Source organism: Oncorhynchus masou, chromosome 23, assembly GCF_036934945.1.
Source record: "Oncorhynchus masou masou isolate Uvic2021 chromosome 23, UVic_Omas_1.1, whole genome shotgun sequence".
In the NCBI taxonomy this organism is placed as follows: domain Eukaryota; kingdom Metazoa; phylum Chordata; class Actinopteri; order Salmoniformes; family Salmonidae; genus Oncorhynchus; species Oncorhynchus masou.
Genome location: NC_088234.1, coordinates 7524821 through 7552320, shown reverse-complemented (window position 1 = coordinate 7552320; position 27500 = coordinate 7524821). Strand labels below are relative to the sequence as shown.

Here is a 27500-nt window from a genome sequence, read left to right as displayed (position 1 = left end):
CAGATTAACTCATTAACCCAGACTCAGCAGTAACTCATTAACCCAGACTCAGCAGTAACTCATTAACCCAGACTCAGCAGTAACTCATTAACCCAGACTCAGCAGTAACTCATTAACCCAGACTCAGCAGTAACTCATTAACCCAGACTCAGCAGTATCTCATTAACCCAGACTCAGCAGTAACTCATTAACCCAGACTCAGCAGTAACTCATTAACCCAGACTCAGCAGTAACTCATTAACCCAGACTCAGCAGTAACTCATTAACTCAGACTCAGCAGTAACTCATTAACCCAGACTCAGCAGTAACTCATTAACCCAGACTCAGCAGTAACTCATTAACCCAGACTCAGCAGTAACTCATTAACCCAGACTCAGCAGTATCTCATTAACCCAGACTCAGCAGTAACTCATTAACCCAGACTCAGCAGTAACTCATTAACCCAGACTCAGCAGTAACTCATTAACCCAGACTCAGCAGTAACTCATTAACCCAGACTCAGCAGTATCTCATTAACCCAGACTCAGCAGTAACTCATTAACCCAGACTCAGCAGTATCTCATTAACCCAGACTCAGCAGTAACTCATTAACCCAGACTCAGCAGTAACTCATTAACCCAGACTCAGCAGTAACTCATTAACTCAGACTCAGCAGTAACTCATTAACCCAGACTCAGCAGTAACTCATTAACCCAGACTCAGCAGTATCTCATTAACCCAGACTCAGCAGTAACTCATTAACCCAGACTCAGCAGTAACTCATTAACCAAAACTCAGCAGTAACTCATTAACCCAGACTCAGCAGTAACTCATTAACCCAGACTCAGCAGTATCTCATTAACACAGACTCAGCAGTAACTCATTAACCCAGACTCAGCAGTAACTCATTAACCCAGACTCAGCAGTAACTCATTAACCCAGACTCAGCAGTAACTCATTAACCCAGACTCAGCAGTAACTCAGACTCAGCAGATTAACTCATTAACCCAGACTCAGCAGTAATTAATTAACTCAGACTCAGCAGTAACTCATTAACCCAGACTCAGCAGGCTAACTCATTACCCAGACTCAGCAGTATCTCATTAACCCAGACTCAGCAGTAACTCATTAACCCAGACTCAGCAGTAACTCATTAACCCAGACTCAGCAGTAACTCAGACTCAGCAGATTAACTCATTAACCCAGACTCAGCAGTAACTCATTAACCCAGACTCAGCAGTAACTCATTAACCCAGACTCAGCAGTATCTCATTAACCCAGACTCAGCAGTATCTCATTAACCCAGACTCAGCAGATTAACTCATTAAATCAGACTCAGCAGTATCTCATTAACCCAGACTCAGCAGTATCTCATTAACCCAGACTCAGCAGTATCTCATTAACCCAGACTCAGTAGGCTAACTCATTAACCCAGACTCAGCAGTATCTCATTAACCCAGACTCAGCAGATTAACTCATTAACTCAGACTCAGCAGTATCTCATTAACCCAGACTCAGCAGTATCTCATTAACCCAGACTCAGCAGTAACTCATTAACCCAGACTCAGCAGTATCTCATTAACCCAGACTCAGCAGTAACTCATTAACCCAGACTCAGCAGTAACTCATTAACCCAGACTCAGCAGTAACTCATTAACCCAGACTCAGCAGTAACTCATTAACCCAGACTCAGCAGTAACTCATTAACCCAGACTCAGCAGTAACTCATTAACCCAGACTCAGCAGTATCTCATTAACCCAGACTCAGCAGTAACTCATTAACCCAGACTCAGCAGTATCTCATTAACTCAGACTCAGCAGGCTAACTCATTAACCCAGACTCAGCAGTATCTCATTAACCCAGACTCAGCAGTATCTCATTAACCCAGACTCAGCAGTAACTCATTAACCCAGACTCAGCAGTAACTCATTAACCCAGACTCAGCAGTAACTCATTAACCCAGACTCAGCAGTAACTCATTAACCCAGACTCAGCAGTAACTCATTAACCCAGACTCAGCAGGCTAACTCATTAACCCAGACTCAGCAGTAACTCATTAACCCAGACTCAGCAGTAACTCATTAACTCAGACTCAGCAGTATCTCATTAACCCAGACTCAGCAGTAACTCATTAACCCAGACTCAGCAGGCTAACTCATTAACCCAGACTCAGCAGTAACTCATTAACCCAGACTCAGCAGTAACTCATTAACCCAGACTCAGCAGTAACTCATTAACCCAGACTCAGCAGGCTAACTCATTAACCCAGACTCAGCAGTAACTCATTAACCCAGACTCAGCAGTAACTCATTAACTCAGACTCAGCAGTATCTCATTAACCCAGACTCAGCAGTAACTCATTAACCCAGACTCAGCAGGCTAACTCATTAACCCAGACTCAGCAGTACCTCATTAACCCAGACTCAGCAGTAACTCATTAACCCAGACTCAGCAGTATCTCATTAACTCAGACTCAGCAGTAACTCATTAACCCAGACTCAGCAGTAACTCATTAACCCAGACTCAGCAGTAACTCATTAACCCAGACTCAGCAGTAACTCATTAACCCAGACTCAGCAGGCTAACTCATTAACCCAGACTCAGCAGTAACTCATTAACCCAGACTCAGCAGTAACTCATTAACCCAGACTCAGCAGTAACTCATTAACCCAGACTCAGCAGTATCTCATTAACCCAGACTCAGCAGTATCTCATTAACCCAGACTCAGCAGTAACTCATTAACCCAGACTCAGCAGTAACTCATTAACCCAGACTCAGCAGTAACTCATTAACCCAGACTCAGCAGTAACTCATTAACCCAGACTCAGCAGTAACTCATTAACCCAGACTCAGCAGTAACTCATTAACCCAGACTCAGCAGTAACTCAGACTCAGCAGATTAACTCATTAACCCAGACTCAGCAGGCTAACTCATTAACCCAGACTCAGCAGTATCTCATTAACCCAGACTCAGCAGTAACTCATTAACCCAGACTCAGCAGTAACTCATTAACCCAGACTCAGCAGATTAACTCATTAACCCAGACTCAGCAGTAACTCATTAACCCAGACTCAGCAGTAACTCATTAACCCAGACTCAGCAGTAACTCATTAACCCAGACTCAGCAGTAACTCATTAACCCAGACTCAGCAGTAACTCATTAACCCAGACTCAGCAGTATCTCATTAACCCAGACTCAGCAGTAACTCATTAACCCAGACTCAGCAGTAACTCATTAACCCAGACTCAGCAGTAACTCATTAACCCAGACTCAGCAGTAACTCATTAACCCAGACTCAGCAGTAACTCATTAACCCAGACTCAGCAGTAACTCATTAACCCAGACTCAGCAGTAACTCATTAACCCATACTCAGCAGTAACTCATTAACCCAGACTCAGCAGGCTAACTCATTAACCCAGACTCAGCAGTAACTCATTAACCCAGACTCAGCAGTATCTCATTAACCCAGACTCAGCAGGCTAACTCATTAACCCAGACTCAGCAGTAACTCATTAACCCAGACTCAGCAGTAACTCATTTAACCCAGACTCAGCAGTATCTCATTAACCCAGACTCAGCAGTAACTCATTAACCCAGACTCAGCAGTAACTCATTAACCCAGACTCAGCAGATTAACTCATTAACCCAGACTCAGCAGTAACTCATTAACTCAGACTCAGCAGTAACTCATTAACCCAGACTCAGCAGCAACTCATTAACCCAGACTCAGCAGTAACTCATTAACCCAGACTCAGCAGTAACTCATTAACCCAGACTCAGCAGTAACTCATTAACCCAGACTCAGCAGTAACTCATTAACCCAGACTCAGCAGGCTAACTCATTAACCCAGACTCAGCAGTAACTCATTAACCCAGACTCAGCAGTATCTCATTAACCCAGACTCAGCAGTATCTCATTAACCCAGACTCAGCAGTAACTCATTAACTCAGACTCAGCAGTAACTCATTAACCCAGACTCAGCAGTAACTCATTAACCCAGACTCAGCAGTAACTCATTAACCCAGACTCAGCAGTAACTCATTAACCCATACTCAGCAGTAACTCATTAACCCAGACTCAGCAGGCTAACTCATTAACCCAGACTCAGCAGTAACTCATTAACCCAGACTCAGCAGTATCTCATTAACCCAGACTCAGCAGGCTAACTCATTAACCCAGACTCAGCAGTAACTCATTAACCCAGACTCAGCAGTAACTCATTTAACCCAGACTCAGCAGTATCTCATTAACCCAGACTCAGCAGTAACTCATTAACCCAGACTCAGCAGTAACTCATTAACCCAGACTCAGCAGATTAACTCATTAACCCAGACTCAGCAGTAACTCATTAACCCAGACTCAGCAGATTAACTCATTAACCCAGACTCAGCAGTAACTCATTAACCCAGACTCAGCAGTAACTCATTAACCCAGACTCAGCAGTAACTCATTAACCCAGACTCAGCAGTAACTCATTAACCCAGACTCAGCAGTAACTCATTAACCCAGACTCAGCAGTATCTCATTAACCCAGACTCAGCAGTAACTCATTAACCCAGACTCAGCAGTAACTCATTAACCCAGACTCAGCAGTAACTCATTAACCCAGACTCAGCAGTAACTCATTAACTCAGACTCAGCAGTAACTCATTAACCCAGACTCAGCAGTAACTCATTAACCCAGACTCAGCAGTAACTCATTAACCCAGACTCAGCAGTAACTCATTAACCCAGACTCAGCAGTATCTCATTAACCCAGACTCAGCAGTAACTCATTAACCCAGACTCAGCAGTAACTCATTAACCCAGACTCAGCAGTAACTCATTAACCCAGACTCAGCAGTAACTCATTAACCCAGACTCAGCAGTATCTCATTAACCCAGACTCAGCAGTAACTCATTAACCCAGACTCAGCAGTATCTCATTAACCCAGACTCAGCAGTAACTCATTAACCCAGACTCAGCAGTAACTCATTAACCCAGACTCAGCAGTAACTCATTAACTCAGACTCAGCAGTAACTCATTAACCCAGACTCAGCAGTAACTCATTAACCCAGACTCAGCAGTATCTCATTAACCCAGACTCAGCAGTAACTCATTAACCCAGACTCAGCAGTAACTCATTAACCAAAACTCAGCAGTAACTCATTAACCCAGACTCAGCAGTAACTCATTAACCCAGACTCAGCAGTATCTCATTAACACAGACTCAGCAGTAACTCATTAACCCAGACTCAGCAGTAACTCATTAACCCAGACTCAGCAGTAACTCATTAACCCAGACTCAGCAGTAACTCATTAACCCAGACTCAGCAGTAACTCAGACTCAGCAGATTAACTCATTAACCCAGACTCAGCAGTAATTAATTAACTCAGACTCAGCAGTAACTCATTAACCCAGACTCAGCAGGCTAACTCATTACCCAGACTCAGCAGTATCTCATTAACCCAGACTCAGCAGTAACTCATTAACCCAGACTCAGCAGTAACTCATTAACCCAGACTCAGCAGTAACTCAGACTCAGCAGATTAACTCATTAACCCAGACTCAGCAGTAACTCATTAACCCAGACTCAGCAGTAACTCATTAACCCAGACTCAGCAGTATCTCATTAACCCAGACTCAGCAGTATCTCATTAACCCAGACTCAGCAGATTAACTCATTAAATCAGACTCAGCAGTATCTCATTAACCCAGACTCAGCAGTATCTCATTAACCCAGACTCAGCAGTATCTCATTAACCCAGACTCAGTAGGCTAACTCATTAACCCAGACTCAGCAGTATCTCATTAACCCAGACTCAGCAGATTAACTCATTAACTCAGACTCAGCAGTATCTCATTAACCCAGACTCAGCAGTATCTCATTAACCCAGACTCAGCAGTAACTCATTAACCCAGACTCAGCAGTATCTCATTAACCCAGACTCAGCAGTAACTCATTAACCCAGACTCAGCAGTAACTCATTAACCCAGACTCAGCAGTAACTCATTAACCCAGACTCAGCAGTAACTCATTAACCCAGACTCAGCAGTAACTCATTAACCCAGACTCAGCAGTAACTCATTAACCCAGACTCAGCAGTAACTCATTAACCCAGACTCAGCAGTATCTCATTAACTCAGACTCAGCAGGCTAACTCATTAACCCAGACTCAGCAGTATCTCATTAACCCAGACTCAGCAGTATCTCATTAACCCAGACTCAGCAGTAACTCATTAACCCAGACTCAGCAGTAACTCATTAACCCAGACTCAGCAGTAACTCATTAACCCAGACTCAGCAGTAACTCATTAACCCAGACTCAGCAGTAACTCATTAACCCAGACTCAGCAGTATCTCATTAACCCAGACTCAGCAGTAACTCATTAACCCAGACTCAGCAGTAACTCATTAACCCAGACTCAGCAGTATCTCATTAACCCAGACTCAGCAGTATCTCATTAACCCAGACTCAGCAGTAACTCATTAACCCAGACTCAGCAGTAACTCATTAACCCAGACTCAGCAGTATCTCATTAACCCAGACTCAGCAGTAACTCATTAACCCAGACTCAGCAGTATCTCATTAACCCAGACTCAGCAGTACCTCATTAACCCAGACTCAGCAGTATCTCATTAACCCAGACTCAGCAGGCTAACTCATTAACCCAGACTCAGCAGTAACTCATTAACCCAGACTCAGCAGGCTAACTCATTAACCCAGACTCAGCAGTATCTCATTAACCCAGACTCAGCAGGCTAACTCATTAACCCAGACTCAGCAGTAACTCATTAACCCAGACTCAGCAGGCTAACTCATTAACCCAGACTCAGCAGTAACTCATTAACCCAGACTCAGCAGGCTAACTCATTAACCCAGACTCAGCAGTAACTCATTAACCCAGACTCAGCAGGCTAACTCATTAACCCAGACTCAGCAGGCTAACTCATTAACCCAGACTCAGCAGGCTAACTCATTAACCCAGACTCAGCAGTAACTCATTAACCCAGACTCAGCAGTACCTCATTAACCCAGACTCAGCAGGCTAACTCATTAACCCAGACTCAGCAGTAACTCATTAACCCAGACTCAGCAGTAACTCATTAACCCAGACTCAGCAGTAACTCATTAACCCAGACTCAGCAGTATCTCATTAACCCAGACTCAGCAGTATCTCATTAACCCAGACTCAGCAGTAACTCATTAACCCAGACTCAGTAGTAACTCATTAACCCAGACTCAGCAGTATCTCATTAACCCAGACTCAGCAGTACCTCATTAACCCAGACTCAGCAGTATCTCATTAACCCAGACTCAGCAGGCTAACTCATTAACCCAGACTCAGCAGTAACTCATTAACCCAGACTCAGCAGGCTAACTCATTAACCCAGACTCAGCAGTATCTCATTAACCCAGACTCAGCAGGCTAACTCATTAACCCAGACTCAGCAGTAACTCATTAACCCAGACTCAGCAGGCTAACTCATTAACCCAGACTCAGCAGTAACTCATTAACCCAGACTCAGCAGGCTAACTCATTAACCCAGACTCAGCAGTAACTCATTAACCCAGACTCAGCAGGCTAACTCATTAACCCAGACTCAGCAGGCTAACTCATTAACTCAGACTCAGCAGGCTAACTCATTAACCCAGACTCAGCAGTAACTCATTAACCCAGACTCAGCAGTACCTCATTAACCCAGACTCAGCAGGCTAACTCATTAACCCAGACTCAGCAGTAACTCATTAACCCAGACTCAGCAGTAACTCATTAACCCAGACTCAGCAGGCTAACTCATTAACCCAGACTCAGCAGGCTAACTCATTAACCCAGACTCAGCAGTAACTCATTAACCCAGACTCAGCAGGCTAACTCATTAACCCAGACTCAGCAGGCTAACTCATTAACCCAGACTCAGCAGTAACTCATTAACCCAGACTCAGCAGGCTAACTCATTAACCCAGACTCAGCAGGCTAACTCATTAACCCAGACTCAGCAGGCTAACTCATTAACCCAGACTCAGCAGTAACTCATTAACCCAGACTCAGCAGTACCTCATTAACCCAGACTCAGCAGGCTAACTCATTAACCCAGACTCAGCAGTAACTCATTAACCCAGACTCAGCAGTAACTCATTAACCCAGACTCAGCAGGCTAACTCATTAACCCAGACTCAGCAGGCTAACTCATTAACCCAGACTCAGCAGTAACTCATTAACCCAGACTCAGCAGGCTAACTCATTAACCCAGACTCAGCAGGCTAACTCATTAACCCAGACTCAGCAGTACCTCATTAACCCAGACTCAGCAGTATCTCATTAACCCAGACTCAGCAGGCTAACTCATTAACCCAGACTCAGCAGTAACTCATTAACCCAGACTCAGCAGTATCTCATTAACCCAGACTCAGCAGTAACTCATTAACCCAGACTCAGCAGTATCTCATTAACCCAGACTCAGCAGTATCTCATTAACCCAGACTCAGCAGTAACTCATTAACCCAGACTCAGCAGTAACTCATTAACCCAGACTCAGCAGTAACTCATTAACCCAGACTCAGCAGTAACTCATTAACCCAGACTCAGCAGTAACTCATTAACCCAGACTCAGCAGGCTAACTCATTAACCCAGACTCAGCAGTATCTCATTAACCCAGACTCAGCAGGCTAACTCATTAACCCAGACTCAGCAGTAACTCATTAACCCAGACTCAGCAGGCTAACTCATTAACCCAGACTCAGCAGTAACTCATTAACCCAGACTCAGCAGGCTAACTCATTAACCCAGACTCAGCAGTAACTCATTAACCCAGACTCAGCAGGCTAACTCATTAACCCAGACTCAGCAGGCTAACTCATTAACCCAGACTCAGCAGGCTAACTCATTAACCCAGACTCAGCAGTAACTCATTAACCCAGACTCAGCAGTACCTCATTAACCCAGACTCAGCAGGCTAACTCATTAACCCAGACTCAGCAGTAACTCATTAACCCAGACTCAGCAGTAACTCATTAACCCAGACTCAGCAGGCTAACTCATTAACCCAGACTCAGCAGGCTAACTCATTAACCCAGACTCAGCAGTAACTCATTAACCCAGACTCAGCAGGCTAACTCATTAACCCAGACTCAGCAGGCTAACTCATTAACCCAGACTCAGCAGTAACTCATTAACCCAGACTCAGCAGGCTAACTCATTAACCCAGACTCAGCAGGCTAACTCATTAACCCAGACTCAGCAGGCTAACTCATTAACCCAGACTCAGCAGTAACTCATTAACCCAGACTCAGCAGTACCTCATTAACCCAGACTCAGCAGGCTAACTCATTAACCCAGACTCAGCAGTAACTCATTAACCCAGACTCAGCAGTAACTCATTAACCCAGACTCAGCAGGCTAACTCATTAACCCAGACTCAGCAGGCTAACTCATTAACCCAGACTCAGCAGTAACTCATTAACCCAGACTCAGCAGGCTAACTCATTAACCCAGACTCAGCAGGCTAACTCATTAACCCAGACTCAGCAGTACCTCATTAACCCAGACTCAGCAGTATCTCATTAACCCAGACTCAGCAGGCTAACTCATTAACCCAGACTCAGCAGTAACTCATTAACCCAGACTCAGCAGTAACTCATTAACCCAGACTCAGCAGTATCTCATTAACCCAGACTCAGAAGTAACTCATTAACCCAGACTCAGCAGTAACTCATTAACCCAGACTCAGCAGTAACTCATTAACCCAGACTCAGCAGTAACTCATTAACCCAGACTCAGCAGTAACTCATTAACTCAGACTCAGCAGTAACTCATTAACCCAGACTCAGCAGTATCTCATTAACCCAGACTCAGCAGTAACTCATTAACCCAGACTCAGCAGTAACTCATTAACCCATACTCAGCAGTAACTCATATAACCCAGACTCAGCAGTAACTCATTAACCCAGACTCAGCAGTAACTCATTAACCCAGACTCAGCAGTATCTCATTAACCCAGACTCAGCAGTATCTCATTAACCCAGACTCAGCAGTAACTCATTAACCCAGACTCAGCAGTAACTCATTAACCCAGACTCAGCAGTATCTCATTAACCCAGACTCATTAGTACCTCATTATCCCAGACTCAGCAGTAACTCATTAACCCAGACTCAGCAGTACCTCATTAACCCAGACTCAGCAGTATCTCATTAACCCAGACTCAGCAGGCTAACTCATTAACCCAGACTCAGCAGTAACTCATTAACCCAGACTCAGCAGGCTAACTCATTAACCCAGACTCAGCAGTACCTCATTAACCCAGACTCAGCAGGCTAACTCATTAACCCAGACTCAGCAGGCTAACTCATTAACCCAGACTCAGCAGTAACTCATTAACCCAGACTCAGCAGTACCTCATTAACCCAGACTCAGCAGGCTAACTCATTTACCCAGACTCAGCAGTAACTCATTAACCCAGACTCAGCAGGCTAACTCATTAACCCAGACTCAGCAGGCTAACTCATTAACCCAGACTCAGCAGTAACTCATTAACCCAGACTCAGCAGGCTAACTCATTAACCCAGACTCAGCAGTAACTCATTAACCCAGACTCAGCAGTATCTCATTAACCCAGACTCAGCAGTATCTCATTAACCCAGACTCAGCAGTAACTCATTAACCCAGACTCAGCAGTATCTCATTAACCCAGACTCAGCAGTATCTCATTAACCCAGACTCAGCAGTAACTCATTAACCCAGACTCAGCAGGCTAACTCATTAACCCAGACTCAGCAGGCTAACTCATTAACCCAGACTCAGCAGTAACTCATTAACCCAGACTCAGCAGGCTAACTCATTAACCCAGACTCAGCAGTAACTCATTAACCCAGACTCAGCAGTATCTCATTAACCCAGACTCAGCAGTATCTCATTAACCCAGACTCAGCAGTAACTCATTAACCCAGACTCAGCAGTATCTCATTAACCCAGACTCAGCAGTATCTCATTAACCCAGACTCAGCAGTAACTCATTAACCCAGACTCAGCAGTAACTCATTAACCCAGACTCAGCAGTATCTCATTAACCCAGACTCAGCAGTATCTCATTAACCCAGACTCAGCAGTAACTCATTAACCCAGACTCAGCAGTATCTCATTAACCCAGACTCAGCAGTAACTCATTAACCCAGACTCAGCAGTATCTCATTAACCCAGACTCAGCAGTAACTCATTAACCCAGACTCAGCAGTATCTCATTAACCCAGACTCAGCAGTAACTCATTAACCCAGACTCAGCAGTAACTCATTAACCCAGACTCAGCAGTCACTCATTAACCCAGACTCAGCAGTATCTCATTAACCCAGACTCAGCAGGCTAACTCATTAACCCAGACTCAGCAGTATCTCATTAACCCAGACTCAGCAGTAACTCATTAACCCAGACTCAGCAGTAACTCATTAACCCAGACTCAGCAGTAACTCATTAACTCAGACTCAGCAGTAACTCATTAACCCAGACTCAGCAGTATCTCATTAACCCAGACTCAGCAGTAACTCATTAACCAGACTCAGCAGTAACTCATTAACCCAGACTCAGCAGTAACTCATTAACTCAGACTCAGCAGTAACTCATTAACCCAGACTCAGCAGTAACTCATTAACCCAGACTCAGCAGTATCTCATTAACCCAGACTCAGCAGTATCTCATTAACCCAGACTCAGCAGTATCTCATTAACCCAGACTCAGCAGTAACTCATTAACCCAGACTCAGCAGTAACTCATTAACTCAGACTCAGCAGTAACTCATTAACCCAGACTCAGCAGTAACTCATTAACCCAGACTCAGCAGTATCTCATTAACCCAGACTCAGCAGTAACTCATTAACCCAGACTCAGCAGTACCTCATTAACCCAGACTCAGCAGTATCTCATTAACCCAGACTCAGCAGTAACTCATTAACCCAGACTCAGCAGTACCTCATTAACCCAGACTCAGCAGTAACTCATTAACCCAGACTCAGCAGTAACTCATTAACCCAGACTCAGCAGGCTAACTAATTAACCCAGACTCAGCAGGCTATCTCATTAACCCAGACTCAGCAGTAACTCATTAACCCAGACTCAGCAGTACCTCATTAACCCAGACTCAGCAGGCTAACTCATTAACCCAGACTCAGCAGGCTAACTCATTAACCCAGACTCAGCAGGCTAACTCATTAACCCAGACTCAGCTGTATCTCATTAACCCAGACTCAGAGGTAACTCATTAACCCAGACTCAGCAGTAACTCATTAACCCAGACTCAGCAGGCTAACTCATTAACCCAGACTCAGCAGGCTAACTAATTAACCCAGACTCAGCAGGCTAACTCATTAACCCAGACTCAGCAGGCTAACTCATTAACCCAGACTCAGCTGTATCTCATTAACCCAGACTCAGAGGTAACTAATTAACCCAGACTCAGCTGTATCTCATTAACCCAGACTCAGAGGTAACTCATTAACCCAGACTCAGCTGTATCTCATTAACCCAGACTCAGCAGGCTAACTCATTAACCCAGACTCAGCAGTGACTCTTTAACCCAGACTCATCAGGCTAACTCATTAACCCAGACTCAGCAGTATCTCATTAACCCAGACTCAGCAGTATCTCATTAACCCAGACTCAGCAGTACCTCATTAACCCAGACTCAGCAGTAACTCATTAACCCAGACTCAGCAGTATCTCATTAACCCAGACTCAGCAGTAACTCATTAACCCAGACTCAGCAGTAACTCATTAACCCAGACTCAGCAGTACCTCATTAACCCAGACTCATCAGTAACTCATTAACCCAGACTCAGCAGTAACTCATTAACCCAGACTCAGCAGTATCTCATTAACCCAGACTCAGCAGTAACTCATTAACCCAGACTCAGCAGTAACACATTAACCCAGACTCAGCAGTAACTCATTAACCCAGACTCAGCAGTAACTCATTAACCCAGACTCAGCAGTATCTCATTAACCCAGACTCAGCAGGCTAACTAATTAACCCAGACTCAGCAGGCTATCTCATTAACCCAGACTCAGCAGTAACTCATTAACCCAGACTCAGCAGTAACTCATTAACCCAGACTCAGCAGTAACTCATTAACCCATACTCAGCAGTAACTCATTAACCCAGACTCAGCAGTACCTCATTAACCCAGACTCAGCAGTACCTCATTAACCCAGACTCAGCAGGCTAACTCATTAACCCAGACTCAGCAGGCTAACTCATTAACCCAGACTCAGCAGGCTAACTCATTAACCCAGACTCAGCAGTCACTCATTAACCCAGACTCAGCAGTAACTCATTAACCCAGACTCAGCAGTATCTCATTAACCCAGACTCAGCAGGCTAACTCATTAACCCAGACTCAGCAGTAACTCATTAACTCAGACTCAGCAGGCTAACTCATTAACCCAGACTCAGCAGTATCTCATTAACCCAGACTCAGCAGTAACTCATTAACTCAGACTCAGCAGGCTAACTCATTAACCCAGACTCAGCAGTCACTCATTAACCCAGACTCAGCAGTCACTCATTAACCCAGACTCAGCAGTCACTCATTAACCCAGACTCAGCAGTAACTCATTAACCCAGACTCAGCAGTATCTCATTAACCCAGACTCAGCAGTATCTCATTAACCCAGACTCAGCAGGCTAACTCATTAACCCAGACTCAGCAGTATCTCATTAACCCAGACTCAGCAGTACCTCATTAACCCAGACTCAGCAGGCTAACTCATTAACCCAGACTCAGCAGTAACTCATTAACCCAGACTCAGCAGTAACTCATTAACCCAGACTCAGCAGTAACTCATTAACCCAGACTCAGCAGGCTAACTCATTAACCCAGACTCAGCAGTAACTCATTAACCCAGACTCAGCAGTATCTCATTAACCCAGACTCAGCAGTATCTCATTAACCCAGACTCAGCAGTAACTCATTAACCCAGACTCAGCAGTAACTCATTAACCCAGACTCAGCAGTAACTCATTAACCCAGACTCAGCAGTAACTCATTAACCCAGACTCAGCAGTATCTCATTAACCCAGACTCAGCAGTAACTCATTAACCCAGACTCAGCAGTAACTCATTAACCCAGACTCAGCAGTAACTCATTAACCCAGACTCAGCAGTAACTCATTAACCCAGACTCAGCAGTATCTCATTAACCCAGACTCAGCAGTAACTCATTAACCCAGACTCAGCAGTAACTCATTAACCCAGACTCAGCAGTAACTCATTAACTCAGACTCAGCAGTATCTCATTAACCCAGACTCAGCAGTAACTCATTAACCCAGACTCAGCAGTAACTCATTAACCCAGACTCAACAGTATCTCATTAACCCAGACTCAGCAGTAACTCATTAACCCAGACTCAGCAGTATCTCATTAACCCAGACTCAGCAGTAACTCATTAACGCAGACTCAGCAGTATCTCATTAACCCAGACTCAGCAGTAACTCATTAACCCAGAATCAGCAGTATCTCATTAACCCAGACTCAGCAGTAACTCATTAACCCAGACTCAGCAGTAACTCATTAACCCAGACTCAGCAGTAACTCATTAACCCAGACTCAGCAGGCTAACTCATTAACCCAGACTCAGCAGTAACTCATTAACCCAGACTCAGCAGTAACTCATTAACCCAGACTCAGCAGGCTAACTCATTAACCCAGACTCAGCAGTAACTCATTAACCCAGACTCAGCAGGCTAACTCATTAACCCAGACTCAGCAGTATCTCATTAAACCAGACTCAGCAGTAACTCATTAACCCAGACTCAGCAGTAACTCATTAACCCAGACTCAGCAGTAACTCATTAACCCAGACTCAGCAGTATCTCATTAACCCAGACTCAGCAGTAACTCATTAACCCAGACTCAGCAGATTAACTCATTAACCCAGACTCAGCAGATTAACTCATTAACCCAGACTCAGCAGTATCTCATTAACCCAGACTCAGCAGTAACTCATTAACCCAGACTCAGCAGTAACTCATTAACCCAGACTCAGCAGTATCTCATTAACCCAGACTCAGCAGTAACTCATTAACCCAGACTCAGCAGTAACTCATTAACCCAGACTCAGCAGTAACTCATTAACCCAGACTCAGCAGGCTAACTCATTAACCCAGACTCAGCAGTAACTCATTAACCCAGACTCAGCAGTACCTCATTAACCCAGACTCAGCAGATTAACTCATTAACCCAGACTCAGCAGTAACTCATTAACCCAGACTCAGCAGTAACTCATTAACCCAGACTCAGCAGTATCTCATTAACCCAGACTCAGCAGTAACTCATTAACCCAGACTCAGCAGTAACTCATTAACCCAGACTCAGCAGTAACTCATTAACCCAGACTCAGCAGTAACTCATTAACCCAGACTCAGCAGGCTAACTCATTAACCCAGACTCAGCAGTAACTCATTAACCCAGACTCAGCAGTAACTCATTAACCCAGACTCAGCAGGCTAACTCATTAACCCAGACTCAGCTGTATCTCATTAACCCAGACTCAGCAGTAACTCATTAACCCAGACTCAGCAGTAACTCATTAACCCAGACTCAGCAGTACCTCATTAACCCAGACTCAGCAGATTAACTCATTAACCCAGACTCAGCAGTAACTCATTAACCCAGACTCAGCAGTAACTCATTAACCCAGACTCAGCAGTAACTCATTAACCCAGACTCAGCAGTAACTCATTAACCCAGACTCAGCAGTAACTCATTAACCCAGACTCAGACTTCCAAATGCTATATTATATCTATTTACAGTGTTGTAAATGACTTGAAAATAGTTATTGTGCAAAAGGAAAAAAACAAATAAATATGGGTTGTATTTACAACGGGTTTTCTTGTGCCAACAGGTCACAAATCTTGCTGCTGTCGCATTCTGACTTTAGTTTATTGTGTATGTCTTTGTGTTAGGTTGGTCAGGGCGTGAGTTGGGGTGGGTAATCTTATGTTATTTTTTCTATGTTGTTATATTTCTATGTGTTTGGCCTCGTATGGTTGTCAATCAGAGGCAGGTGTCGATTGTTGTCTCTGATTGAGAATCATACTTGGGTAGCCTGTTTTCACCCATTTTGGTTGTGGGTTTTTCATTTCTGTTTAGTGTCTGGTTCACCTGACAGAACTGGTTTGTTTTCTCTTCGTTGTTATTTTATGTATTGTTCAGTTTTTCAATTAACATATGGTGAACACTTACCACGCTGCGTTTTGGTCCTCCTCTCCTTCCACGTTACAGCTGCTGTGATTGCAGACTGTGGCATTTCACCAAATTGATATGAGAGTTTATCAAAATTAGATTTGTTTTCAAAATTGGTTTTGTCTTTTCTCTCGCTCTTTGTGTATTTAAAGTGCTGAGTGTAGCGTCTTGGTAAGTAGGTCTACATCTGCTCTGCGACACCAATAAAATCTCACTGTTTGATCAAATGGACTTCAGGTTCTGTGGATCTTGAGCGACTTGGCTGCAGATCACACACACACACACACACACACACACACACACACACACACACACACACACACACACACACACACACACACACACACACACACACACACACACACACACACTCTCGCTCTCTCCCAGGAGATGTCTTTTCACTGTTATCCAGCTCCCAAAGCTCTGAGTTGTGAGTGTCTGTGTGTGTGAGTGAGTGTCTGTGTGTGTGAGTGTCTGTGTGTGCGTGTGTGTGTTTGTGTGGCTACATTTCACATCATATTAAAAATGTATGAAATGTACACAGTTAAACGATGGGTTACTTTCCCTTTCATCCCCCCCCCCCACATCCAAAAACAAACATATAAAACATATTCCATTAATTAATAATTAAACTATCTCTCTCTCTCTCCCTGTCTCTCTCACTCTGTCTTTCTCTCACTCTCACTCTCAATCACTCTCTCTCTTCCCCTCTCTCTCTCTCTCTCTCTCTCTCTCTCTCGCTCTCTCTCTCTCTCTCTCTCTCTCTCTCTCTCTCTCTCTCTCTCAGACCAACATCCCCTTCCTCCAGAATGTTCTGAGTAATCACCAATTTCTACACAGTACAGTGGACACTCAGTTTATAGATGAGAACCAGAACCTGTTTATCATGAAGCCAGTCCAGAACAGAGCACAGAAACTGCTGCACTACCTGGGTACCAACACAAGTTTCCTTGGCTCCTCTCCCAGGAGTTGTTATTTAACTGTTATTCTGCTTCTGTTTGCTCTTTGGGCTTTAGGCCAGGTAACTGTTATTCTGCTTCTGTTTGTACTCTGGGCTTTAGGCCAGGTAACTGTTATTCTGCTTCTGTTTGCTCTTTGGGATTTAGGCCAGGTAACTGTTATTCTGCTTCTGGTTGCTCTTTGGGCTTTAGGCCAGGTACCTGTTATTCTGCTTCTGTTTGCTCTTTTTGCTTTAGGCCAGGTAACTGTTATTCTGCTTCTGTTTGGTCTTTTTTGGGACTTTAGGCCAGGTAACTGTTATTCTGCTTCTGTTTGCTCTTTGGGATTTAGGCCAGGTAACTGTTATTCTGCTTCTGTTCGCTCTTTGGGCTTTAGGCCAGGTACCTGTTATTCTGCTTCTGTTTGCTCTTTGGGCTTTAGGCCAGGTAACTGTTATTCTGCTTCTGTTTGGTCTTTTTTGGGACTTTAGGCCAGGTAACTGTTATTCTGCTTCTGTTTGTACTCTGGGCTTTAGGCCTGGTAACTGTTATTCTGCTTCTGTTTGCTCTTTGGGATTTAGGCCAGGTAACTGTTATTCTGCTTCTGTTCGCTCTTTGGGCTTTAGGCCAGGTACCTGTTATTCTGCTTCTGTTTGCTCTTTGGGCTTTAGGCCAGGTAACTGTTATTCTGCTTCTGTTTGGTCTTTTTTGGGACTTTAGGCCAGGTAACTGTTATTCTGCTTCTGTTTGGTCTTTTTTGGGACTTTAGGCCAGGTAACTGTTATTCTGCTTCTGTTTGGTCTTTGGGCTTTAGGCCAGGTAACTGTTATTCTGCTTCTGTTTGCTCTTTGGGCTTTAGGCCAGGTAACTGTTATTCTGCTTCTGTTCGCTCTTTGGGCTTTAGGCCAGGTAACTGTTATTCTGCTTCTGTTCGCTCTTTGGGCTTTAGGCCAGGTAACTGTTATTCTGCTTCTGTTCGCTCTTTGGGCTTTAGGCCAGGTAACTGTTATTCTGCTTCTGTTCGCTCTTTGGGCTTTAGGCCAGGTAACTGTTATTCTGCTTCTGTTTGCTCTTTGGGCTTTAGGCCAGGTAACTGTTATTCTGATTCTGTTTGCTCTTTGGGATTTAGGCCAGGTAACTGTTATTCTGAATCTGTTTGGTCTTTTTAGGGACTTTAGGCCAGGTAACTGTTATTCTGCTTCTGTTCGCTCTTTGGGCTTTAGGCCAGGTAACTGTTATTCTGCTTCTGTTCGCTCTTTGGGCTTTAGGCCAGGTAACTGTTATTCTGCTTCTGTTTGCTCTTTGGGCTTTAGGCCAGGTAACTGTTATTCTGCTTCTGTTCGCTCTTTGGGCTTTAGGCCAGGTAACTGTTATTCTGCTTCTGTTTGCTCTTTGGGCTTTAGGCCAGGTAACTGTTATTCTGATTCTGTTTGCTCTTTGGGCTTTAGGCCAGGTAACTGTTACTCTTATTCTGTTTGCTCTTTGGGATTTAGGCCAGGTAACTGTTATTCTGAATCTGTTTGGTCTTTTTAGGGGCTTTAGGCCAGGTAACTGTTATTCTGCTTCTGTTTGGTCTTTTTTGGGACTTTAGGCCAGGTAACTGTTATTCTGCTTCTGTTCGCTCTTTGGGCTTTAGGCCAGGTAACTGTTACTCTTATTCTGTTTGCTCTTTGGGATTTAGGCCAGGTAACTGTTATTCTGAATCTGTTTGGTCTTTTTAGGGGCTTTAGGCCAGGTAACTGTTATTCTGCTTCTGTTCGCTCTTTGGGCTTTAGGCCAGGTAACTGTTATTCTGCTTCTGTTTGGTCTTTTTTGGGACTTTAGGCCAGGTAACTGTTATTCTGCTTCTGTTCGCTCTTTGGGCTTTAGGCCAGGTAACTGTTACTCTTATTCTGTTTGCTCTTTGGGATTTAGGCCAGGTAACTGTTATTCTGAATCTGTTTGGTCTTTTTAGGGGCTTTAGGCCAGGTAACTGTTATTCTGCTTCTGTTCGCTCTTTGGGCTTTAGGCCAGGTAACTGTTATTCTGCTTCTGTTTGCTCTCTGGGCTTTAGGCCAGGTAACTGTTACTCTTATTCTGTTTGCTCTTTGGGATTTAGGCCAGGTAACTGTTATTCTGAATCTGTTTGATCTTTTTAGGGGCTTTAGGCCAGGTAACTGTTATTCTGCTTCTGTTCGCTCTTTGGGCTTTAGGCCAGGTAACTGTTATTCTGCTTCTGTTTGGTCTTTTTAGGGGCTTTAGGCCAGGTAACTGTAAAAGCACTGCTGATGTTAAACAGCTTTATAAATATATTTTTGAGTGATGATTTATTCATTTATTCATTGATTGATTTGCAATCCCAGTCTTTGATACTTGACCCTTGACCTCCACATGTGTCTCCTTTTCAGGTCATGTGATGGTGAACGGACCAACCACACCCATTCCTGTCAAGGCTAAGCCCTCTCCCATCGACCCTGTCATCCCTACTGTACCCATGGGTGGGTCAATCAACACTCTGCCAATCAGAGAACAGAATCAACATCCCAACAGTGTTGATTTAAGCCAATTAGAGAACAGATTTGACTTTCCACTTTACAATGAATTTACAGTGCACACGTCATACTGTCACAGACACACATACTCCATACAAATCAAATCAAGTTTTTTGGACACATATAACAGATGTACTGATGATATGGCAGGTGGAGCTAAAGGCTTGTGTTTCTAGCTCCAATGGTTCAGTAATACCTAGCTAAATGCTTGTGTTTCTAGCTCCAAAAGTTCAGTGATAGCTAGCTAAATGCTTGTGTTTCTAGCTCCAAAAGTTCAGTGATAGCTAGCTAAATGCTTGTGTTTCTAGCTCCAAAAGTTCAGTGATAGCTAGCTAAATGCTTGTGTTTCTAGCTCCAAAAGTTCAGTGATAGCTAGCTAAATACTTGTGTTTCTAGCTCCAACGGTTCAGTAATACCTAGCTAAATGCTTGTGTTTCTAGCTCCAAAAGTTCAGTGATAGCTAGCTAAATGCTTGTGTTTCTAGCTCCAACGGTTCAGTAATACCTAGCTAAATGCTTGTGTTTCTAGCTCCAAAAGTTCAGTGATAGCTAGCTAAATGCTTGTGTTTCTAGCTCCAACGGTTCAGTAATACCTAGCTAAATGCTTGTGTTTCTAGCTCCAAAAGTTCAGTGATAGCTAGCTAAATGCTTGTGTTTCTAGCTCCAACGGTTCAGTAATACCTAGCTAAATGCTTGTGTTTCTAGCTCCAAAAGTTCAGTGATAGCTAGCTAAATGCTTGTGTTTCTAGCTCCAACGGTTCAGTAATACCTAGCTAAATGCTTGTGTTTCTAGCTCCAAAAGTTCAGTGATAGCTAGCTAAATGCTTGTGTTTCTAGCTCCAACGGTTCAGTAATACCTAGCTAAATGCTTGTGTTTCTAGCTCCAAAAGTTCAGTGATAGCTAGCTAAATGCTTGTGTTTCTAGCTCCAACGGTTCAGTAATACCTAGCTAAATGCTTGTGTTTCTAGCTCCAAAAGTTCAGTGATAGCTAGCTAAATGCTTGTGTTTCTAGCTCCAACGGTTCAGTAATACCTAGCTAAATGCTTGTGTTTCTAGCTCCAAAAGTTCAGTGATAGCTAGCTAAATGCTTGTGTTTCTAGCTCCAACGGTTCAGTAATACCTAGCTAAATGCTTGTGTTTCTAGCTCCAAAAGTTCAGTGATAGCTAGCTAAATGCTTGTGTTTCTAGCTCCAAAAGTTCAGTGATAGCTAGCTAAATGCTTGTGTTTCTAGCTCCAAAAGTTCAGTGATAGCTAGCTAAGTGCTTGTGTTTCTAGCTCCAAACGTTCAGTGATAGCTAGCTAAATGCTTGTGTTTCTAGCTCCAAAAGTTTAGTGATAGCTAGCTAAATGCTTGTGTTTCTAGCTCCAAAAGTTCAGTGATATCTAGCTAAATGCTTGTGTTTCTAGCTCCAAAAGTTCAGTGATAGCTAGCTAAATGCTTGTGTTTCTAGAGCCATCATCTCAGTAATATCTAGCTAAATGCCTGTGTTTCTAGCTCCAACAGTTCAGTAATACCTAGCTAAATGCTTGTGTTTCTAGCGCCATCAGCTCAGTAATACCTAGCTAAATGCTTGTGTTTCTAGCGCCATCAGCTCAGTAATACCTAGCTAAATGCCTGTGTTTCTAGCTCCAACGGTTCAGTAATACCTAGCTAAATGCTTGTGTTTCTAGCGCCATCAGCTCAGTAATACCTAGCTAAATGCTTGTGTTTCTAGCGCCATCAGCTCAGTAATACCTAGCTGAATGCTTGTGTTTCTAGCGCCATCAGCTCAGTAATACCTAGCTAAATGCTTGTGTTTCTAGCTCAAATGGTTCAGTAATACCTAGCTAAATTATTTCTCTTGTCCAGCTGGGATAGGGCTGTGGATCTGTTGGGGCGGTATGCAAACTGAAGTGGGTCTAGGGTGTCGGGTAAGGTGGAGGTGATATGATCCTTAATTAACCCCTCAAAGCACTTCATGATGACATAAGTGAGTGCTACCGGGCAAATAGTAATTTAGTTCAGTAACTTTTCTTGAGTACATGAACAATGGTGGGCATTTTTAATTAAGCAACTGGGGACAACAGACACCAGTTGGTCTGCACATGCTCTAAGGATACGGCAAGGATGCTGCCTTGGCCAGCAGACCTGCAAGGGTTAACATGCTTAAATGACTTACTGATGTTGGATTATGAAGAACGAGAGCACACAGTCCTTGTGGGTGTTGGGGACTTGAGCCGACGGCTCAATGTTGTTTCCCGCGAATTGGGCGAAGAAGGTGTCTAGTTTTTCTGGGAGCGAGGAGTCTGTGTGCCCTACGTGGCTGAGTCCCTGCCACACACAGTACGTCTCATGTCTGAGCTATTGAATTGCAACAATTTGTCCCTGTACTGTCGTTTTGCCTCTTTGATTGTCTTACTGAGGTCGTAGCTGGTCTGTTTGTACACGTCCATGTTCCCACTCAACTTTCTATGGTTAAATGTTTTGGTTGCGCTTTCAGTTATTCGTCAATATTGCCTTCTATCCACAGTTTTTGGTTTGGATAAGTTCTTGGTTTGGATAAGTTCTTGGTTTGGATAAGTTCACTGTAGGAACAACATCCTCTATGCACTTCCTGATGAACCCATTCCCGAGTCAGTGTATACTGGGAAATGTTCTGAAGCAACCCAGAACTTTTTCCAGTACGCATGACCAAAACAGTCTTAAAGGACAGATTCCTATTGGTCAGACCAACCCAGAACGTTTTCCGGTATGCATGACCAAAACAGTCTTAAAGGACAGATTCCTATTGGTCAGACCAACCCAGAACTTTTTCCGGTACGCATGACCAAAACAGTCTTAAAGGACAGATTCCTATTGGTCAGACCAACCTTGAACTGTTCTTACCATGGGAGCTTCCTGTTTAAGTTATTCTTCTATAAGTGGGCAGCAGTAGAATGGAGGAATGATCTGATTTGCCAACTGAGGGCAGGGGTGGCCTTGTAGCCAGAGAGAAGCAATGATCCAGGGTTCTTGTTGTGCATGTAGCACAGGAGATGTGTTTTCCTCAGATTTCCTTTGTTAAAGTCCCCAGCTATAATAAACTGCGGCCCTCAGGATATGCAGTTTCCAGTTTGCACATAGTCCAGAGTAGTTCGTTGAGGGCCGTCGTGGTGTCGGCTTGGGGGCATAATCGCGGGAAGATGTTTTTGAGTAGGGATCCTGAGAGCAGGGGGTTGAAAACAATCACCTTTCGTTTTTCTTTTTGTTTTAAATTTTAACCCTTTTTTCTCCCCAATTTCGTTGTATCCAATTGTTAGTAATTAGTAATTCCCCATTACAAATGTTACCAGCAGAAAATGTACCGTTCATCCCCATCATTTGGTCACATTCATTTCTGTTAATGCATCTATTAATTACATTCATTTACATCCATTCTCATTCTCGGAGTTGAAACGTTGTTGACAACTTGCTACACTTGTTAGAAACAAGTTAAGGATCATATCATACCGTCATTTATGAGTTATGTCAAATGTTTCATTGTATTTTGTTAGGAGTGAGATGTGAGCGAGGAGCACGTGTCTGGTTTTTCGATCATCGTAATGTGGACAGGGAGAAGTAGGTTAACTGGACACCTTGTAGAAGTAGGATAACTGGTCACCTTGTAGAAGTAGGATAACTGGTCACCTTATAGAAGTAGGTTAACTGGTCACCTTGTAGAGGTAGGATAACTGGTCACCATGTAGAAGTAGGATAACTGGTCACCTTGTAGAAGTAGGTTAACTGGTCACCTTGTAGAAGTAGGATAACTGGTCACCATGTAGAAGTAGGATAACTGGTCACCTTGCAGATTTAGGATAAATGGTCACCTTGTGGAAGTAGGATAACTGGTCACCTTGTAGAAGTAGGTTAACTGGTCACCTTGTAGAAGTAGGTTAACTGGTCACCTTGTAGAAGTAGGCTAACTGGTCACCTTGTAGAAATAGGTTAACTGGTCACCTTGTAGAAGTAGGATAACTGGTCACCTTGTAGAAGTAGGTTAACTGGTCACCTTGTAGAAGTAGGTTAACTGGTCACCTTGTAGATTTAGGATAACTGGTCACCTTATAGAAGTAGGCTAACTGGTCACCTTATAGAAGTAGGCTAACTGGTCACCTTGTAGAAGTAGGATAACTGGTCATCTTGTAGAAGTAGGATAACTGGTCACCTTGTAGAAGTAGGATAACTGGTCACCTTGTAGATGTAGGATAACTGGTCACCTTGTAGAGGTAGGATAACTGGTCACCATGTAGAAGTAGGATAACTGGTCATCTTGTAGAAGTAGGTTAACTGGTCACCTTGTAGAAGTAGGCTAACTGGTCACCTTATAGAAATAGGTTAACTGGTCACCTTGTAGAAGTAGGATAACTGGTCACCTTGTAGAAGTAGGATAACTGGTCACCTTGTAGAAGTAGGTTAACTGGTCACCTTGTAGATTTAGGATAACTGGTCACCTTATAGAAGTAGGCTAACTGGTCACCTTATAGAAGTAGGCTAACTGGTCACCTTGTGGAAGTAAGATAACTGGTCAACTTGTAGAAGTAGGTTAACTGGTCACCTTGTAGAAATAGGTTAACTGGTCACCATGTAGAAGTAGGTTAACTGGTCACCTTGTAGAAGTAGGATAACTGGTCACCTTGTAGAAGTAGGTTAACTGGTCACCTTGTAGAAGTAGGATAACTGGTCACCATGTAGAAGTAGGTTAACTGGTCACCTTGTAGAAATAGGTTAACTGGTCACCTTGTAGAAATAGGTTAACTGGTCACCTTGTAGAAGTAGGTTAACTGGTCACCTTGTAGAAGTAGGTTAACTGGTCACCTTGTAGAAGTAGGATAACTGGTCACCTTGTAGAAATAGGTTAACTGGTCACCTTGTAGAAGTAGGTTAACTGGTCACCTTGTAGAAGTAGGATAACTGGTCACCTTGTAGAAGTAGGTTAACTGGTCACCTTGTAGAAATAGGTTAACTGATCAACTTGTAGAAGTAGGTTAACTGGTCACCTTGTAGAAGTAGGTTAACTGGTCACCTTGTAGAAGTAGGTTAACAGGTCTGCTGCGAGCAAATGTAGGAAAGTTGCCCATTTTGGGGATGTCTGATTTCTTATTGTCTAAATATGAATGATAACAGTTCCTCACAGTATTTGAAAACTCTTTCCCAAACTCTTCTACCCGTCGATAATCAGCAGGCCTCGGCGTGAAAGATCAAAATGTCACCTTCTGAGGATCCCACACACCCAGTTGAGACTTCATAAAATACCTGAACATATTTTCCTTTATAGAAAAACAGCTGCGCCTGTCCCAAGCTCACTGGAACGGGAAACTCTGAGGGTTCAGACTTGCTGAAAAACAGCTTGGGGTCAGACCTCATGTATACGGTCATTGGGCTCATCAGCTGGTTGATTTGAAGGGCTACAATGTTGCACTTCACTATCCAAGTCAAGACGGATTGAAAGGGATGGAGACAGGAGTGAGAGAAATCAATGTCATATTTTCAGTTCATGTATTAGTACTTATTTCATATTTGAAGATATAGTCCCCTGCTACATTAGACTAGTTATAGTCCCCTGTTACATTAACCTAGTTATAGTCCCCCTGCTACATTAACCTAGTTATAGTCCTCCTGCTACATTAGACTAGTTATAGTCCCCCGCTACATTAGACTAGTTATAGTCCCCCTGCTACATTAACCTAGTTATAGTCCCCCCGCTACATTAGACTAGTTATAGTCCCCCTGCTACATTAACCTAGTTATAGTCCCCTGCTACATTAGACTAGTTATAGTCCCCTGCTACATTAGACTAGTTATAGTCCCCTGCTACATTAACCTAGTTATAGTCCCCTGCTACATTAGACTAGTTATAGTCCCCTGCTACATTAGACTAGTTATAGTCCCCTGCTACATTAGACTAGTTAAAGTCCCCTGCTACATTAGACTAGTTATAGTCCCCTGCTACATTAACCTAGTTATAGTCCCCCTGCTACATTAACCTAGTTATAGTCCCCCTGCTACATTAACCTAGTTATAGTCCCCCGCTACATTAACCTAGTTATAGTCCCCCCGCTACATTAACCTAGTTATAGTCCCCTGCTACATTAACCTAGTTATAGTCCCCCTGCTACATTAACCTAGTTATAGTCCCCTGTTACATTAACCTAGTTATAGTCCCCTGCTACATTAGACTAGTTATAGTCCCCTGCTACATTAACCTAGTTATAGTCCCCTGCTACATTAAACAAGTTATAGTCCCCTGCTACATTAGACTAGTTATAGTCCCCTGCTACATTAGACTAGTTATAGGCCCCTGTTACATTAGACTAGTTATAGTCCCCTGTTACATTAGACTAGTTATAGTCCCCTGTTACAATAGACTAGTTATAGTCCCCTGTTACATTAGACTAGTTATAGTCCCCTGTTACATTAGACTAGTTATAGTCCCCTGTTACATTAGACTAGTTATAGTCCCCCTGCTACATTAGACTAGTTATAGTCCCCCTGCTACATTAGACTAGTTATAGTCCCCTCCTACATTAACCTAGTTATAGTCCCCCTGCTACATTAGACTAGTTATAGTCCCCTGCTACATTAACCTAGTTATAGTCCCCTGCTACATTAGACTAGTTATAATCCCCCTGCTACATTAGACTAGTTACAGTCCCCCTGCTACATTAACCTAGTTATAGTCCCCTGCTACATTAACCTAGTTATAGTCCCCTGCTACATTAGACTAGTTATAGTCCCATGCTACATTAACCTAGTTATAGTCCCCCTGCTACATTAGACTAGTTATAGTCCACTGCTACATTAACCTAGTTATAGTCCCCTGCTACATTAGACTAGTTATAGTCCCCTGTTACATTAGACTAGTTATAGTCCCCTGCTACATTAACCTAGTTATAGTCTCCTGCTACATTAGACTAGTTATAGTCCCCTGCTACATTAGACTAGTTATAGTCCCCTGCTACATTAGACTAGTTATAGTCCCCTGCTACATTAACCTAGTTATAGTCCCCTGCTACATTAGACTAGTTATAGTCCCCTGCTACATTAGACTAGTTATAGTCCCCTGCTACGTTAACCTAGTTATAGTCCCCTGCTACATTAACCTAGTTATAGTCCCCTGCTACATTGACTAGTTATAGTCCCCTGCTACATTAGACTAGTTAAAGTCCCCTGCTACATTAGACTAGTTATAGTCCCCTGCTACATTAACCTAGTTATAGTCCCCTGTTACATTAGACTAGTTATAGTCCCCTGTTACATTAGACTAGTTATAGTCCCCTGTTACATTAGACTAGTTATAGTCCCCTGCTACGTTAACCTAGTTATAGTCCCCTGCTACATTAACCTAGTTATAGTCCCCCTGCTACATTAACCTAGTTATAGTCCCCTGCTACATTAGACTAGTTATAGTCCCCCTGCTACATTAACCTAGTTATAGTCCCCTGCTACATTAACCTAGTTATAGTCCCCTGCTACATTAGACTAGTTATAGTCCCCTGTTACATTAGACTAGTTATAGTCCCCCTGTTACATTAGACTAGTTATAGTCCCCTGCTACATTAACCTAGTTATAGTCCCCTGTTACATTAGACTAGTTATAGTCCCCTGCTACATTAGACTAGTTATAGTCCCCTACTACATTAACCTAGTTATAGTCCCCCTGCTACATTAACCTAGTTATAGTCCCCTGCTACATTAACCTAGTTATAGTCCCCCTGCTACATTAGACTAGTTATAGTCCCCTGCTACATTAACCTAGTTATAGTCCCCTGCTACATTAGACTAGTTATAGTCCCCTGCTACATTAGACTAGTTATAGTCCCCTACT

At 43.3% G+C, this 27500-nt stretch overlaps 1 protein-coding gene across 1 annotated transcript in view; it reads left to right on the top strand.

The window, feature by feature from the left end:
- LOC135510229 (pyruvate carboxylase, mitochondrial-like) overlaps window positions 1-27500 on the top strand; it is a 541364-nt gene that overhangs the window by 403770 nt on the left and 110094 nt on the right. The window contains exons 13-14 of the mRNA XM_064931022.1: window positions 16992-17136; window positions 19530-19619. Coding sequence (XP_064787094.1) covers window positions 16992-17136; window positions 19530-19619 — 235 coding nt within the window. The remainder of the gene's footprint in view (window positions 1-16991; window positions 17137-19529; window positions 19620-27500) is intronic.